Raw genomic sequence first — 18,183 nt, forward strand, 5'->3', positions numbered from 1 at the left:
TGATCAATATAGACACTCAAATGGTAGAAGAAAAGAAGTAAATCAGGTTCTTACCATATCTTTTTCTTTTTCCTCGCTTTTTTTTCGTCACCTCTCCCTTTACCTTTTTTGGGGTTTTTTTTTTTTTTTTTGTTTAAGTTAATAGAAAAATGATAAGGGAAGGTTTGTTAGTATTTTACAAATGATGCTTTATTTTTTATATTTTTCGATTTCAAAAATAAGAGTGTGAGAGAGCTGAATATCATATACAAAACTGTTTTTGAGGTTTTTTTTTTTCTCTCAAAATGGATAAATGGGAAGGAAAGGGAGTCTAAAACCTTTTTTGTCTTTTTTTCTCAATTTTTTAATCATTATACTTTTAATCATGATATGCCACAAATAACTTTAATAAAATAAATAATAGACAAAATAAGTAATACATTCTCTATCTAAAAAAGGATACACATTTAAGAAGCAAATGATTGGAGAAAAACTTAGTTCTGTTTGTTTTGTTGAAATTGACTTTCAAAAAATATTTTTTGAAAAATATTTACATTTTCTGAAAAAAGTAAAGATTTTTTGTTATTTGAATGAGTTAAGAAAAAATATTTTTTGTTATTTGATTATTTTTAGAAAAATTTGTTTCTTTTTTTGAAAAATATTAGTATAACTATTAAAACAATAAAAATTATTTATTATCAAAGTACATTTAAATTATTTATTATTAAAATTATTAACATTCAAGAATAATTATATTTTAATAATAAAATTTAATATAAAATATTATATTAATGTAAAAATACTTAAAAATAAAACTATTTATTATTCTTTATATTATATTTTAAATATTTAAAACAATATTACTATTCTTAAAATATTATTTTTATTAATATTAAAATAATAATATTTATATTTTATATTGAAAGCATCTATTATTAAATCATAATAAAATTTTTTTATTTATATTTATTATTAAAATAGTAATATAAATACCTTAATATATAAAAATATAAAATTATATATTTTAAACTAAAAAGTAATAATAAATTATTTAAAATATTCATAGTAAAAAATTATTATTATTATATTATTTATTATTAAAATAATAATATAATACTATTTATTATTGAAATACTAAAAATATTTATGTTTAATAATATACAAAATAAAAATATTTAAAATTGAAATATCAAAAGACTTTTAATGTTAATATTTTAAATTTTTAATTAAAATTAAATAAAATATTTTTATTAATATAATAATATTTTAATTCAAATCAAATCAGTTTCAAATTTAACATATTATATTAAAAGTTTTACTTGAATAAAATTATAAAAATATTTAAAATCAAAATATTAAAAGACTTTTAATATTAATATTTTAATTTTTTAAGTAAAGTTAAATAAAATATTATTTATTAATATAAATCGAGTCAAATCAATTTTGAGCTTAAAAAAATGTATAAGGTACGATTTGAGTAAAATTATACTGAAATATATTAATAAATAGTTTTATTCATAAACAATTATTTTTTAAAATTTATTTTTTCCTTTTCAAAAGTTTAAGATAAATTTCAAAAAAATTACTTTATTTTTTATTGATCAATAAATTATTTTTCATAAATAAATTAATTTATTATCAAATAAATACCTAAAAATAAAAAAAATTATTTTTCGAAAATAATTTCTTCCGAAACAGATTGAGCTTTATATGGCAGTTAGATGCTATTACCAAAATTATTTTTATTAATTCCAAATAAATTTAAAAAAAAAAAAGAAAGAAAATGTGCTTCTTAAAATAATTTGGGCTTGACAGTTTGACCTTTAAGCCACAAGGAAAAAAATTATTAAAAACAATTCTTTTTTTAAGAGAGGCTCTACCGCTTCTTTTTCTTCTGCTATCCTTCCTAAACACTCGAACCCAATTTCAATTTATATAAACAGAGAAAATGATGAAATTAAGTTCATCAATCTCCAGCGTTCGCTTCCTGATTAAATCTTATCCCACCTCTTTCTTTCCTTCATTCAAAATTTCCACCAGTCTCAAAACAACTATGACTCAATTCCCTAAGTTTTCTATTCAAAATACACATTCTTCTCCCGCCAAGGACTCCCAGGTGACGCCGCCCAAGCCCAAACCCAATCCTCCGCCTCAGCAGCCCTGGCTCATTGTCGGCCTGGGTAATCCCGGCGAGAAATACAATGGCACCCGCCACAATGTATCCATATGTTCTTCAATGCCTCCTCCTTTTGACAATTTTAAACGAACTGATTTTTTTAACGATTTTGTTGATTTTTGTTTTTGGTTTTTTCAAACAGGTGGGTTTTGAGATGGTAGACACTATAGCTGAGGCTGAAGGGATTTCTATTAACACTGTCAACTTCAAATCCCTGTTTGGAATAGGTTTTCTTTTTTTTTTTTTGGTTTTGTTCTAACTTTGAATTACTTTCACTGATGGAAGAGGTATTTGATAATCAGTTGTTAAACTAATAATGGAATGCTTAATGCAGTAGGATGGTTTTTACATTAGCTTTTGGTTTTGACTAATTTTAGCTGTGATTTGCGTTTTAATTGAAACTTTTAACTGATTGTTTTATAGACTGCTATGTTTAATATGGGTATGTGATTAAGATATTAATACAAAATGATAGAATAGAAAAACAGAAGAGAGTGTCTAGATAATGGAAACTTATTAGATCATGATCCCACTCCGCAGTTTGCCTTTGATTTGAATGATGGCAGACAGTGTTCTTTGTAAATTCAAATCTTCTTTCATCTTTTTGGAAAAGTGCATTGACATGATATAAATCATGCCAAAAACCTTCTCTACCTTAAGTTTCTTCAGTAATATTTTAAGCATCAATATAAATATTTTCATATAGCCTGCTTGGCCTGAGCATAGTTAATGATTAATATTGTGTAAAGATTCCATCTATGTGTGTGTGTGTGTGTGTACAGATAATGAGTTCATGCCTGATAAAAAAAAGTAAAAAGTTCAGTGCAGTGGAAAATGTGGGTAAATTACAAGTGAATTCATGTTCCACTTCTAATTTTTCTAGCTACAGTAGGTAGCTGAAAATGTCCCATTATGCAATATTTAATTGGAGATAGTTACCGTTTTCCAGGATCTATAGGAAATGTTCCAGTCATGCTTGTCAAGCCACAAACTTTCGTGAACTCAAGTGGTGATTCTGTAAGTAGCCATCTCAAAGGACCTCTATATTGTTTTTGAGGGTAAAAGCTTCTCTCATCTGATTGAAATTTCTATAGTTCTAATAGTCATTGCATGTTTTCTTAATACGTTTTGAAGGTTGGGGCCATTGTCTCATATTACAAGATTCCATTGAAGCAAGTACTTGTGGTAATTTTCTTTCTTTGGTGCTACTTAATGCTAATCTTCCCCTCTCTAACTGTTCCCTTTAACAAATTTTTAATGACTTAGCTAACTGTTACCTTTAACAGATTTTTGATGACTTAGATTTACCTTTTGCCAAATTGAGACTACTTCCAAAAGGCGGACATGGAGGACATAATGGGTATTTATTTTGTTAGCATTTATTATACTTGTCTTTAAATTTTACAGAGCTTATATCAACACTGATTTTTCAATTTCATTTTTGGGTTATACATATTCTATTTGTCACTTATTACCATCCTCAACATTTAGTCCAAAGATGCAGACGCAGACTAACTGTGAACTTTTACCAGTATTATTTACCATTTTAGTGCTTTGGCTTTTAAAAAAGAAGACTGCTGTGAACTTACAAATGCTTTTTTAACTTTAATTTTGATCATTCTATTGGACGTTATGATGTGACGGAAAATAAAGGGAAAGTCAGGTTTTAAGTTTTCATCCTTAAGATGTTTGGCTTTTCATTATTATATCAGACTTATAATGAAGCATAACACCTTCAGTTTTATATGTCTGAACTCTGATTCCAGCAATAAAGCATTTTTTTTCACCTTGAGTTTTTTTAATCTGTCTAATGATTGGCTGTATGATTGGTTGTTTTTTTTTATTTTCTTCCAGGATGAGAAGTATCATTGATCATTTAAAAGGGAGCCGTGATTTTCCTCGTCTAAGAATCGGTAGGCTGCTAAGAACACTAAAATAATATCTGAAATGCTGCTAATTTCCTTATTTACTGGTCGTTAAAGTTGTGGAACTTTTCTAGGCATTGGACGGCCACCTGGGGCTGGGAGGATGGATGTTGTTAATTTTGTTCTTGACCCTTTCAACAAGCAAGAACATGAAGAGGTATGTAAAAATATAAAACAACCATAGAGAAGAAAAAGGTTTAAAAAAAATGGTAATAGATTTTTAACTGTTTCAAGGTGATGATGTCTTTTTCTTTCAGCTGGAGTTTACATTTCAACATGGAATGGAGGCTGTCCGGATTCTTTTACTAGAGGGTTTTAATAAAAGTGCTTCATATGTCAATAGCACCAAAACAATAGAACAACTTGGTTAAATTATTACTCTAGTTGGTTATCTCTTAGGTTAAGCAGCAGATTGAGGTAATTTACAGGAGAATGTGATTACAGTGAAATTAATAATTAGGAACTAGATTAAATTTTGCAGGATGAAAGTATACAAGTTATTCGTAGAAATTTTTTCCTAGCTCCCTTTATCAATCGTTACTGATTTTATATGTTCATTTCTGTGAACATATAACTGCTTCAATGCATTAGGAATTAAGAATTTAGAGAGAACTCTTTTTGTCAAAAATAAAATTTTCCCTGACTGAAGTCAGATGTATTCTTTATAACTTTGTTTCATTTAGAAATCAAAATGGAAGATGTTCTCTTCGGTTTTGTGTTATTATTTGGATTGCATTTAAACAATTTCGGTGTAATGGAGATATTCAAGATTGGAGGTGTGCATTGATGAATGTAGTTGAATGAGATATAAGTATGGTTTTCCTATATTGTTGAAAACTTGAACAATTTTATGAAGCAATGAAATGTGTAAACAATCAACATTAATACAAAGAGCAAGGAACGTGATCCCAGGTCTCTCACCAAACATGGCCAATTACTATAATTTTGCATACATGGCAAGGATATCAGATGAAAGTTAGAAAGAGTAAAACAAGTTGTACTCGATGCAATTTCTGGTTACCCTATTTAAGGTTGGACTGTGACACCGTTGTTTGATATAGGCTTGGACTATAACACTTTATACATTTTTTTTCTTTTTGAGGATAACATTTTATATTTAAGGTTAGACATATAAAACTTTAAAAAAAAAAAAAAGAAGGTTAACCATATAAAATATTAATGAAATGTTGCTTTTGCCTTATTAACATTTGATTCAACAATAAAAACATGTAATTTGAAAACAAATACATGTACCTTTTTAGTCAAAAGTTCGGTTAGGATCTTCCTCAAATTAACCAAAAAAAAGAAGGGAAACATCACTGAAAGGAACATGGCGATAGCTTCATTAGCATTTTTCGGTATTTATTTGCACTTGCAGACTAAGACTAGAAGTTGGTTGTCTTTCAAAACCATAATCTAATCTAGAGAAATGAATTTGAAACAAAATCTTCACAACCCAATAAAATTATCCAAATGATTAGTCAACGTGTTAAATCCCAAAAGAGAAAAGGAAAATTTCTAGTCGCTAAAAATTATTGGATTATTGAATGGTTAATGATAATAAAAATTATTGAATTATTGAATGATTAATAATTTTTTTTAATTTTTAATCTATCTATAAATTTTCATATCCTTACACTTACATGATTAAAAAAGATGTTATGCGTCATTTTTAATATATACCAATTGATTTTAAGAGAGAATGCTTTTATTTTGACTTTTGCTAAGTAGAGAACTACAGGTATGAGGTTTACTTTTAGTTTTGACAAAAGAAAAAAAAAAAAAAAAAAAAAGCTTTTCTCTAGCCATTTCAGTACACCCAAATTATAATTACGATTTATATTCATTAATTTCTTATTACTCAAAAAAAAAAAAAAACTTATTTCTTATAACTCAACAATTTTAGAACGAGGCAAATATTTAATTTAATGATTAATGTATATATAAATATTTTTTTGTTTAAAGAGATTGATTTAAATTTTTTTAATATTAAAAATATTTTATTAAAAGCTTGAGTTGCAGATTTATTTCCAACTCAAAGAAAGATTAAAAGACGCTTGGCTTGATGAGGTTCAACTTCAACTTTTTAATATGGAGAAATGGCTTCAAATGTCAACTCCAAATGTACTTTAATAATGCGCTTGGTTTGTGGATTAAAAGGATAAAAATTAGGGCTGTGCAAGAAAAAAAAAGAGTATAATGTTTCAGATATTCTTGATGTACCTCAAGAAGAATCTTATAGTCCACCATTTGATACTCAATGTGCATTACAAATTATGATGAGTCAAATGAATAGCTTACACTCCATGGATAGAGATGTGAACTCAAAGCTTGAATATTTGAGTTAAATCAAAATGTCATGACTAAAGAAATTCGTCAAATGAGGATTGAGATGAACCAAAACTTCCATCATTTCTTACCTTATCCTTCTCCTTAATGATTCACCTTGATGCCTTGTCTTAGATGTTTTCTCTACATATCTATCTTTTTATGTTTTAATTTTCTTAAAGACATTTGCATTATGTTTTTAAACCTTGGTATTTGATGTTTATATTAATGATATTGCATTTCATTTTTATAATGGCATTTGGTATATTACATTGGAATTGGTTTAAAATTAATGTTATGTGGAAATTGGTATATTGATTTATTTGTGATGGCATTGAGTTACGGAATTAAGTTGATTTGATTTAAACATATATTGAGCTTTTTATTGCCTTGAATTGATTGTCATATTACTTTGATTGTCTTGATCTTTTTGCTATAACAAAAAGGGGGAAAAGTAATAAAATGAAAAATTGTTGTTGAAACAAGGTTTGCAACAAAGGATCATTTGATAACTTGCTCACTTGTTATAGAGGGAGTAATTCTAAATGGATATATGGATATTGCCTTATCTATTAATGATCTTGATATTGATGGTTATATTCTTGTTCTTAGCTTGTTTAAATTTTTTTGTACTTAAATTTAGGAGGAGCCTACTTTTCAAATGGAAAAATGTTTTTAAAGCAAATTTTTCACTTGATTTTGTCATATAAAAAAGAAAGAGATTGTTAGCTTTAAATTGATAAAAGTTTTTGACTTGACAAAACAAAAATTTACCTAACTTGAATCAAATTTATTTTATCTCAAAGTGAATTTTTTTTAACCTTCTATCTTGCCAAAAATTAGTTTTGAACTAAAGCAAAACATATTCTGGAAACAAAAATAGACTTTTGGACAATTTGGGATATAAGGGATCGATCATCTAAAAGGAAGGATCGATCCCTTCACATGACTTGATCGATCCCCTGGCTAAAGGGATTAATCCATTTTTCTTCTAGTAGCTTATCTCGTGCAAGTTTTTCAAAAATCAATCAATATCCTCCCTATAAGGATCGATTGGCTAGGTTTTCTAAATGAACTGATCGATCCTTTCTTTAAAGGGATTGATCCATTTTTTATCCAAAAGCAACATAGGTTTTAAAATTTACAAAAATAATCAATCTCCCTACACAAAGGATCGATCACCTAGGATAGGAGATCGATCAGGTCTCTTACCTGATCAATCGGGTAGTCTGATAACACATAAAATTGGTCTTGATTTTAACTAATCCAATCAATCCATATGTGAGGGGATTGATCTCCTAGTGCCCAAAAAGCCCTAAAAACTATTATTTTATTTTAAATTTTGTAGGTTTCAAGCATTAAATACAAGCAATGGCTATCGTCCTCTTTCAACATATAAATGAAGGCTTCCCACTACATTTGAAGAGTATAAAATGCCAAAAAAATTTATTGCTTCCATCTACTATCTTCTCCAAGCATTAAGAGCACTTTAATGTGACAAAAGTGCAAAAATTCTTATTGTATCATATTTCTCTTGATATTCTTATTAATTTTGTTTTGTGCTTCAAATTAGCAAACACTTAATCTTAAAGAGGTTTTTTTAGTTTGCAAAATACTCAAAAGCTTGTATTGTGAGATTGTGAGCTTAAGGGGGAAAACAACCCTTAAGAGATTATGGTGTTGATTATATAGAGCTTTGAAGAGCTAGGTTGTAACATTTAACATATAGTGGATTGAACTCTTTGGCAAGTGAGACTAAGGGAGATGACATAAGTGCCTAAAGGAATTATCGAACCTCTATAAATTTCAATGTTTGATTTTCTATCTTTATCTCTTACTTTTAAGATTATTAGTATACTCATATTTGTTATGTTTTTTTACTTAGAAAATTTGATTTGTAAAATTAGTGTTTATTGGATATTAAATCTTGAAAATTTTATTATCAATCAATTCACCCCCTTATTGGTTTATGTCAAGTCTTTGAACTAACAAATATGTATATACACCTGAAGAATTAATACCAAATCACTAAATAAAGCATCTTCAGCAAATAACATGATATATGAGTTTCCTTGAAAGCATCAGTGGGACATTCCATTCCTCTCGGTTTGACTATCTGAACAAGCACTTTAAGATGAGTAATCAATCCAAATATGATTTCTCTCTAGTGCTGGTGATATAATAAATTTGCAGTATTAAGTTTAATTTTTTTTTAATCTTTTATCTTGGAACAACAAACCAAACCTTGAACATTGTGAGCTACAAACAATGAATCACTAACTAACTTAACAACTGTGCTATAAATTCCATAAAAAAATTTCAAGTTAGAAGTAAGCAATAAGAATAAACAATGCTCACAAAATTTTCATTGATTTGTTTCAATTTTTCTAATTTTCTTTTCATTTCACTTTCAGAAAGATTTGCATTCTACATGGAGCTTTTTTACTTGGAAAGTTGAAGGTTTCCCTCAATAGTAGAGTATCATCACATAAAACAACAAACAAACAGCTGAAAGCAAACTCTGAAGAATCTAAAAGAAAATTGGAAAAAGAAAAAAAAAACAAAGAACTCTTCGTACTAAAAATTCTCTTAGTCTCTCATAACGCTTTCACAATGATTTCCTAGCAGAGTCTATTTCATGATGATTTCACAATCGATTTTTTTTTTTAACATGCGGAAACCAAATAAATCCATGAATATAACTTTGCAAACACAAATCTACATATTGTAAGAAAACAAAACTCAATATCTAATTAAAAACCTAAGAGCAAGAAAGCATCCACCCATTGTATCTTTGTGATAAGTTGATACATCACATCTGATTTCAAGTGTCTCAAGATGAATTGTCCCAGAATGGACTTTGTCTAAGAACCAAAAAAGTTATACCTTACATTTCAGCTAGTTTCTCTCAGCTAGTACCAAGGATGACATGGAGACAGATTGGTTGAACTTAAGAAAACCAACAAATTAAAGAACCATAAAATCTTATCAAAGTCAAACCTAAAGGAATGTCAAGCATAATTTTATCCATATGTCAAGTGAAGTGATGGTTAAAAAGTAACCATGATTTTAAAGGCTCCCCTATCCGTAACATTCATTAATATGAATGATTAACAAATGAAGCACCAGTCAAAGTTTAAAACCAATATACAAAACTGTTGATAGGCCATTCTACAAATGAATGCTCCAAATAAAAAAAAAAAAACTGCACAAAGTTTAAAACCATTAAATATCTAGAAGAAGAATTAAAAACTATTTGCTAACCATCCTTGCTATACACCAGTTTTCATGTTTCACATTAAAAAGTCATTAATCCATATGTACAACAAAAAATGATCAAATAGTTACACCTGAAACACTAATTATAAGGGTACAAAAATAAAAGGCATGAAATTAATTTCAATTGTGCAGTCATCATCTTATTGAAATACAACTATTACAACAACAATAATAATAGATCATGCCTTTTCTTACTACAAGTGGGTCAACTGCATGGATCATTTTGCACCATTTTGCTCATATTTTAAGTTAAATCTTCAGTAACCTAGTTCATACCAAAACTCTCAATTAGGTGCAGTTTCACCAAGCTTTTAGTAGGTTGTCTTCCTTTATGTTAGAGGATCTTTAGCTTTAAGCAGTTGAAAATTTGTAAAGTAGAACACATACCTTTGACATAGAGGTCAAAATATTAGCAAGAAAAAGTTAGAAAAAGTTATGGCTTGCATTCACCATTTAAATTAAAATGCAACATTATCCACATTAATATAAAAGCAAGAAATAAAATATAAAAAAGAATGTGACCCTTTTATCTGTGGAGGTTTAGAAGAGCATTTTATCGATTTTATCCAATATGTCATATAAAACACTGAAACTTCAAAAAAATCAACAAACCAACTTGTATAGAAGTGGAATAGGTCATACTAAGAAACCTTAAGTGTTACTAGCACTGAAGCACCTTTAGGTAACCATACCATCTCTCATGAAATTCAAAGGCATTGTTTTAGCATTTTTAAAGTATGATTCTTTTAGTAAATACATTAAACATGTAAACATCATAGAAATCCAATTGGCAATTATCACTTTACAAAGCGCAAGGGTGGTAGAACATCTAGGTAAAAAGAATAATTACTTGATCTATGAGCATAAACCACAATCTTTCCATTCCAATCTACACCAACAACTTGAGTGATTAAATCAACATTGTTGGCACAAACAGGATCTGTAGGGCTACAAGTATGTCTATTGAAACCCATAAAAATTTAGCAGCTAAATAGAAGCCACATGGTATAATAAAAATGTAATTCTTTTGTATAAAGAAACAATGAAACATGAGGCGTAAAAATGTTTTCTTAAAAAAGTTTAAACAAAAAGTGAACTGTAAAAAAGAAAACAAAAAAAAAGTTTGAATTGAAGTCTAAACCTAAAAAAGAAATCGTTATTTCTCCTTTTTTTTCCTTTCCTTTTCCCTTTATTTTTCATTTTTTTGGTTGTCAAAACTTAAAAAAAAAATTAAATCATTAAATTTGACCTATAAAGAATGAACCCAACGTTTATTCAGCTTAAAATTGTCTCAAAGAGATTATATTTGACCAAATCTACCAACAACCTTTCTATTTTTTTATCTCTATCATTGTTGGCTCTTTTCACTTCTTCTCTCTTCCCCGATCTTTTCACCCATTTTTTGCTAGCTAGATCTACCACTAGCCTGTTTCATGTAATTGAGGCTATATTTGGAGCGATTTCTTAATCTAAGTCTTTAAATCTTCTCTTGTCCTTTGGCACTCTGATGAATCTGGGATTGAATGTTTGTTTTATTTGCTGAGCAGTCATGAGAGAGAAAGGAAGAGGGAAAGTTAACTCTTCTTTCTCTCTATTTCTCTCCTTCCTCCCTCCTTCCTTCCCTCTTACGCTGTTCTCCTTCCTTCTCATCGTCATTTTCCTTAAAAAATGAAAAAAATTATCATACACATGACTTTCATGAATAAACAGATAGCATGAAATAAGTACACATGACCTTCATGCATAAATAGATACGCAAAGTTTGACTTAAAACAATTTCTTATTTCAAAATTAACCCTCTAATTATTTTTAAAAAAAATTACTGACGTGGACATTAAACACATAAAAGGGGATTACTTTTAATATAAGTTATAGATTATAGATAGATATGTAGCAATTAAATTTTTCTTTGCTATCTCTTACATAACTATATGTGCTAGGATAAAGCACAGGCTGGTTCTTACTTTGTAGGCTTGAGAATCGATCTAGATGTTACAGTTGCAAATGAATCACCGCTTTTGAACACTAAGTTCATGCTCACTTTATTAAGAGAAAATACAATCTAGGACTTATGGAGGATAAGAATTCATTATACAAAACTCATTATCTCGTTTAACTTGAAATGATTTATGCTGTTTTAAATTGATTTAGAAGTCTGGCAAAAAAAAAAGTTGCTTTAAAAGGTTAATTAAGTTATTCTCTGTGCTAATAACAAATGAAGAAATCTAACTTTTTTCCTTTTACAAATACATCAATAAAAGAGACAATGCTAGGAGAAAGATAGTTTTGCTTTTAATTTAAAAAAATAATAATAATAAAATTTTATTATAAGGGATGACGTAGACAAAAGGCACTCTAAATTGAGAAATAAGTTAAAAAAACACTATTTTGAGAATAAAATTTTGAATTACAACACTTAGATTAAAAAAAAAAAAAGAAAAAAACTCCCGTTAAGGAAGTACGACCACACATTCAAAATCAAATTTTAATGGAATTATTCGTTTAATTGGTCAATCATAAGAAGTGATCTTAGAGAATTTGAATTTTTTATTAATTAAGTTAAAAAATTAATTTATCTAAAATTTATCAAAATTAAAATATAAAATTAAAAATATATGAACTGATCATTTTATTTTATAAGTTGTTAAAATTTTTAACTTGATATTTTTATATTTAAATATTTTGTTAAATAATTTTGTTTAGTTTATTTTAAATATGAGCAATTAAAATTTTAAAATATAATTTATATTAAATATATTTATTATTTGATTAATTACAAAATTAAATAAATTGAATAAATTAAATTAAATTGATTAATTTTTAAAATTAATAAATTTGAATTAATTAACAAAAATAAATAAATATAATTCAATTTAAAATTAATTGAATTGATCCAATGAAACCCTTATAGATGACCAATCCACTTTTATTACAGGTCTAACAAATTCTCAAACACATGTAAGCTTTTTTAATCAAGAAACATATGATTCATTTGCCAATATGAAGAGCGGAAAACTTTGTTGTTTGTGTCCGTTTTATAATTAAACTTTTAAATGTCTAACAATTATAATTAGATGAAGTCCCTCTCACCTTCTGTCAAATAAATAATAAATTTTATCTTTTACCTCTTAACTTAGTGGTTAAAAAGCTTTAAAAAAAAGTGTATAAATGTAAATTCTAATTCCGTCATTTTTCTCCTATACGGATATTTGCCCTCTTCTGAATAAAAAAAAAAAAAAAAAGTAAACTTTCATGCAACTCAATCTAATACTTCAAATACCTTCATTGTGAACTGATTTACTATATAATGCCACTGAACTACCCAACTGTAAAAAAAAAAAAAAATACTAAAATTAAATTGCTTTCCTTTCTTGAAATTTATTCAAGTGGGACACCCAACTGGATCCTCCCATTTAATTTTCCAATACTAAAAGTACTAAAGATCCTATAAAAACAACACATTCACTTTTTTTTTTAATCTACTTTAAATTTTTTATCTTATAAAATTAAAAAATTACGCACATAATTTTTTTTTAAATTCAAAATTTAAATCTTCAAATACAGACTCCAAACTTAATCAAATATTAACTGTGACCTTCACCCCTTCTTTCAGCAGAGATAAAAAAAGGCAGGAAAGGGTAATTACGTCTTAACAATTACGAGAAGAGAACCCAATCCTATTATTAGCAAGATCGAAGGTCACACGAGTCCCTTGCTGCTGTACGTTCCCAATAATAGACAAAGACGACGACGTAGGAGCAAAAGCCAAGCAAAACGTTCCCGATGAGTCCACGGGGATCAAATAATTTTTAGCTGGCAAATCCAGTGATTTTCCATCGCCAAAATGAAACGAAACCGTTGGCACCCTAACGCTGCTTCTCGAAGACAAGTCTTAACACGTGTCGAACAACGCCATCCCACCCGTGCTCGGCAAGTCCTGAGTTAATTCCACGAACGCATCTCGGAGGGCGTTGTAAGCCTGAGTTTGCAGCCGGGTTATGGCGGTCCCGCAGTCTACGATCACTCCTCCGTCTCCTGAATCGTTCATGTCAAAAAGACCAGGGGGGATTTTAACCAGTTGGCCACCCACACTGAACCCGGTCAGACCAACGTAATAAAACGTATTGATCTTCCGGCTCCTAAGTAATGGAGCGATCACCGAGTCAGCAGGTAAACCCGAGTTGAAATCCAAAGTCGACGAGCCGGTCGAGTCAGGATCCACTAAACAATAGGAAAACGACGTCGCTTTAATCTGTGATGTTAAAGACAAGGATCCACCGCCTAGTCCAAGCAACCCCGCAGCTCCAACAAACAAGCCTTCATTATCATGGCCACAACCCAAAGCCGCCATTGATGTTTCCGGAGTTTCCAAAAGACACCGTTTCGGTGATGAACTCGCCGACCGTGTAAGACCCATCTCCGTACGAGACTTTGTAAAGGCATTTCCCGCTACGGCAAGCGGAAACTTCAAGAGAAGAACACTGCCTTGAGCCGCAAGAAACCGGACTGTAAGTGGAGGATCCAGACGGGTTAAATAAAGGGTCGGATTGTTGGTGACAGTCCGTACAGGGTTCACATTGGAGCCAATTAATATCACTTCCGGTATCTAGAACCATGCAGTATTTTTTGACCGGGTTACCGACTCCGACCCGGGAAAAGTACTCTCCACTACCTTGGCTTATCCCGGAAATAATAGGGGTGGAAAGTTCCTCGGATTGGACCTCGGTGGAGAGTGGTTGCAGCTCGGATTTATGGACCCCATTGAGGGCCAGTAAGAGTTTGGTAGTAAGCGAGTCGGCTCGGGCAGAATCACGCTGGAGTCGGGATAGGACAAGGGTTTTGTAGTGGGTGTGGCGGGTTTTGTGGAGAGACCCACGAGAGTGAAGTGGAAAAGAAAAAACAGAAGAGGAAGAGTTGAAGAAAAGGGGTTGGGTTTGGGATTGAGTGAAAGGCTTTAGAGATTGTGGATCGAAGGAAAGAATATGTTGAGCTTGTTTAAGAGAAGAAGAGACATCGAGTGTTGTCGTTGTTGTTTGCGGAGGGAGACGAGCGAGAGTGGAAGTAAAGAGGAAAGAAAAGAAGAAAGAAATGGAGAAGAAAGGGAAATGCTTTGAAGAAGATGAAGCCATTTTCCTTTTTCTCTTCTTTGTTAGGGGAGAGTTGTGTCTTATTTTCTTTCGGAGAAGGGGGAGAGCGAGGCAGGTCAAGTCAGGCTTGTTGGCAGACTTTAAATGGAATAAGTTGCGCCGGTTCAAAACCAAACTTTTTCTGCTTCACTTTTTTTTCCTCATCAATTAAAAAAAAATAAACAAACAAAAAGAGTGCCAAGGCACGTACCACGTAGCTTAAACGATAAGGCCAATTTGGGGTTTATTCATTGCTTCACTCTCACTACATTATTTGAAAATCTCAGATTTATGCTTTGTTTGGGCAAAACGACATGCACTAAACTAATCTAAATCGAGAAAGAGAATATAGTTTTGTTGCAAAAAAAAAAAAAAGAATGGAATTTGAAAATAAAAAAGTTATATATATTGAAATTTAAATTTTAAATTTATTAAATATAAAATAACTACAACTATATTATTAATTGGACTGAATCTTATATTTGAGTACAAAGTTTTTTACTAATTAGCATGGCCTTCTTTTTTTTTCTTCTATGAAATTTCAAAATTTTAGTTTAACTACTTGATTTTTTTTTTAGTTGACTTAATATGTGAGAAATTAGATTCAAGAATGACCATTTTAAATGGAATGCTACAGCTAAAATCCTATTTAATGAATTTAAGTAGTCTCCATTCCTTTGAAGGAATAAAACAAGAAAACAATAACTTGACAAATGGTTTGGTTTGATTCGGGTGCCATTTAGATAGAGTAAGATCCCGATCAAACTTATCATTGATTTGAGATATTAATAGGATGAATATCTAGTCTATTCAATGCGAAGCATAATGAACATAAGGACCTCAAAAATTATCTTTTCATCCTGGGTAACCATTTATATAAGGGTATAATTAACTATTTGATAGCAAAAACAGTAAAACATCTAATATAAAACATGATCTCTGGTGCAACAAGATACAATTGATTAGCTAATGTTTCAAAATTTAATATTAATTCTTAAGAACCATATAAATCGATACCCAAAACTCTTATTAATAAAAAAAAATTAAATTAAAGAAAGATGAGTTTTGATCTATTTTCCTATAATATAGAAAAAATTTACTAAACTTATTGCACAAACTTTTCATTAATTTATTTTTTTATTAAAATTTAATTTAAATCACGATATCATTTTTTTTTCTTAAATGAGGTTCGTTAATTTTTTATTCAATTTTTTTAAATTTATACTCTACTCCGAGTAAAGATTTATCCGATTTTAATTTGCACATAAAAGACAAATGATTCAATACCACGTTTTTTTGCTATGATTTCATTTTCTACTCTCATCAGTGGAAAAAGTGGTTTAAGATTAAAGAGATACATGTGATAAAAGTGGAATGGATTTGTGAGAAATGATATTAAGTTTGACACAATGTTTTAAGATTAATGTCCTAAAAACATATTATTCATCTATCCATATATCTATACAAATATTGCGAAGCTACTCATATTCATATATTAATTAAATGAGTTGTAAATGAATCAACCTATTTTAACCCATAATTTTTTATAAGCATTTTAACCCTCAATTAAATAGGTTTGATGTGTTCAATACATATTTATTTATTAATTTTAAAACAATTCATACTCATAGCTTAATAAATGGAAATATACAGATATGGCTTAAAGGTGTTTATGGTCCATTGATCAAGCTATCCATTAAGTCTACGATCCTAACTTAAAAGAGTTATCAAATTGAACTTTGAATATAATTTTTTTAATTCAAGTTCAGCCCAATTTGATAATAAAATTATATTAATTAATTAATAATATTTTTTCATTAAATTTTAATTCTAAAATATCAAAAATTTGTTAAAAATATATTTTTTCAATTTTTTTAATAATAAACTTAATTTAAAAGATAGATTGGATTAAATGGGATTAGGCTGGAACATTTAAACTTGAAATCAATCAAGCCTTATCGGCCACGAAACAATTAGGGTTGGCAACGGATCGAGTCATGACGGGTTTTTGGTCGTCCCGATCCGACCTTATTTCATATTCGCTAAATTCGATTTCGATCTGACCCGAATTTTTTTATTTTTTTTTTACACCCGAACCCGACCCAATCCGATAGTGTAAAAATGTACCCGACTTCGACCCAACCAAAATTTTTTTAATTTTTTTTATACCTGAACCTAATCCGATCTAATAGTGTATAAACCGTATCCGACTCGACCCAATCTGAAATTAATAAAATATTATTTTTTAAATATAAAATATTATTTTTTAAATATAAAATATTATTTTTTAAATATAAATATTTAATTATATAATTATATAAATATATATAATTAATTAGTTAATTTAAAAAATTATTTTTATATAATATCGAATCTGATAAAATTTATCTAAAATTTGAATCCGATTCGATTTAAAATTTAATTTTAAAAAAAAATTTAATCTTATGAACTCAAGTTATATCGAAACTCACCAAAAACGAGTTAGGTTACCACCCTAGAAACAACTCTAACATCGTTTCTGTGCCCGTTCGTAAAGTCATTGACATTGCGCTAGATTCGCCTATGGTGCCATGAGCCAACTCAAATGCGGGCCACATTTGCATCCAATTCAATTGGCTGATGGCAAGAGTAGCTGTAATTGCATCCTTAGGGATGCTTTAGTCTTTCCCACTGTAACATCCAAATGGCGGACTGGGACCATGAACTAGGAAAAAATAACTAAAGAGTAGATTAGGCCCTTGGGCTCTTTGCCGAACAAAATATTTTGGGACTACAACATGCAGAATTTGACTCTAAATGTGCTCTTAGAATAGAAGCCAACATCCAAGCCAATACGAAACAAATACTCGTATCAACGCTATTTGCACGCTTAATTGGTGGCAACTCATTCCTTAATTAACCCCGACAAGCTCGATCATGTTTTTTTGTTCTTTTTCCTTTTTCAACCTTGAGCTCAGCTTCAAAAACTAATCAACTTAATCTACCACATTAAATCAATCTTTAGCTTGAGCGAAAATACTTATTTCTTCCTTTAATAAAATATATTATGAATATATACTGAAAATAGGAAAAAAAAAAAAAAAGCCTTGCAAATTTCTTGCAACTGAAGGTTTCCCGCTACATTTTGCTGGATGCATGCATGCATATAGATTTGATAATTTTAAATACATGAAAATAAACTAAAATAACATAAATAATATTATTGACAATTTTAATAAAAATTAAATATGAATTTGATAAAAAAAATTTTATATTTAACATATTAATCTGAATTATGACAATAATTTTTATGTTTTATATGTATTTGACGTAAAATAAACATAACATAAATACATAAATTACTAAATCTAATATATATATATATATATAT

The 18,183-nt window shown here is 29.1% G+C and overlaps 1 protein-coding gene and 1 pseudogene across 1 annotated transcript; one reads left to right on the plus strand and one right to left on the minus strand.

Annotated features, from left to right (window-relative positions):
• Positions 1-1,858: 1,858 nt before the first annotated feature.
• LOC111316809 (peptidyl-tRNA hydrolase, chloroplastic-like) lies at positions 1,859-4,592 on the plus strand. Its single transcript, XM_022918966.2, has 8 exons — positions 1,859-2,197; positions 2,298-2,382; positions 3,105-3,172; positions 3,290-3,340; positions 3,442-3,515; positions 4,010-4,068; positions 4,155-4,237; positions 4,338-4,592. The coding sequence occupies exons 1-8, from the start codon at positions 1,928-1,930 to the stop codon at positions 4,449-4,451; spliced, it is 804 nt and encodes a 267-aa protein (XP_022774701.1). The 5' UTR covers positions 1,859-1,927; the 3' UTR covers positions 4,452-4,592.
• Positions 4,593-13,035: 8,443 nt separating this feature from the next.
• On the minus strand, positions 13,036-15,162 carry LOC111316817 (protein ASPARTIC PROTEASE IN GUARD CELL 1 pseudogene; annotated as a pseudogene).
• Between the last annotated feature and the right edge of the window lie 3,021 nt (positions 15,163-18,183).

The sequence above is a fragment of the Durio zibethinus genome, chromosome 9 (assembly GCF_047325235.1).
Source record: "Durio zibethinus cultivar Kanyao isolate XHJ-2024 chromosome 9, ASM4732523v1, whole genome shotgun sequence".
Lineage (NCBI taxonomy): Eukaryota > Viridiplantae > Streptophyta > Magnoliopsida > Malvales > Malvaceae > Durio > Durio zibethinus.

Bases quoted from the DNA above. Each gene is read 5' to 3' on its own strand.
- LOC111316809 (XM_022918966.2), top strand. From the start codon at position 1,928: ATGATGAAATTAAGTTCATCAATCTCCAGCGTTCGCTTCCTGATTAAA. The intron at 2,198-2,297 runs GTATCCATATGT...TTTTTCAAACAG, and splicing joins ACAATGGCACCCGCCACAAT to GTGGGTTTTGAGATGGTAGA. The intron at 2,383-3,104 runs GTTTTCTTTTTT...ACCGTTTTCCAG, and splicing joins CAAATCCCTGTTTGGAATAG to GATCTATAGGAAATGTTCCA.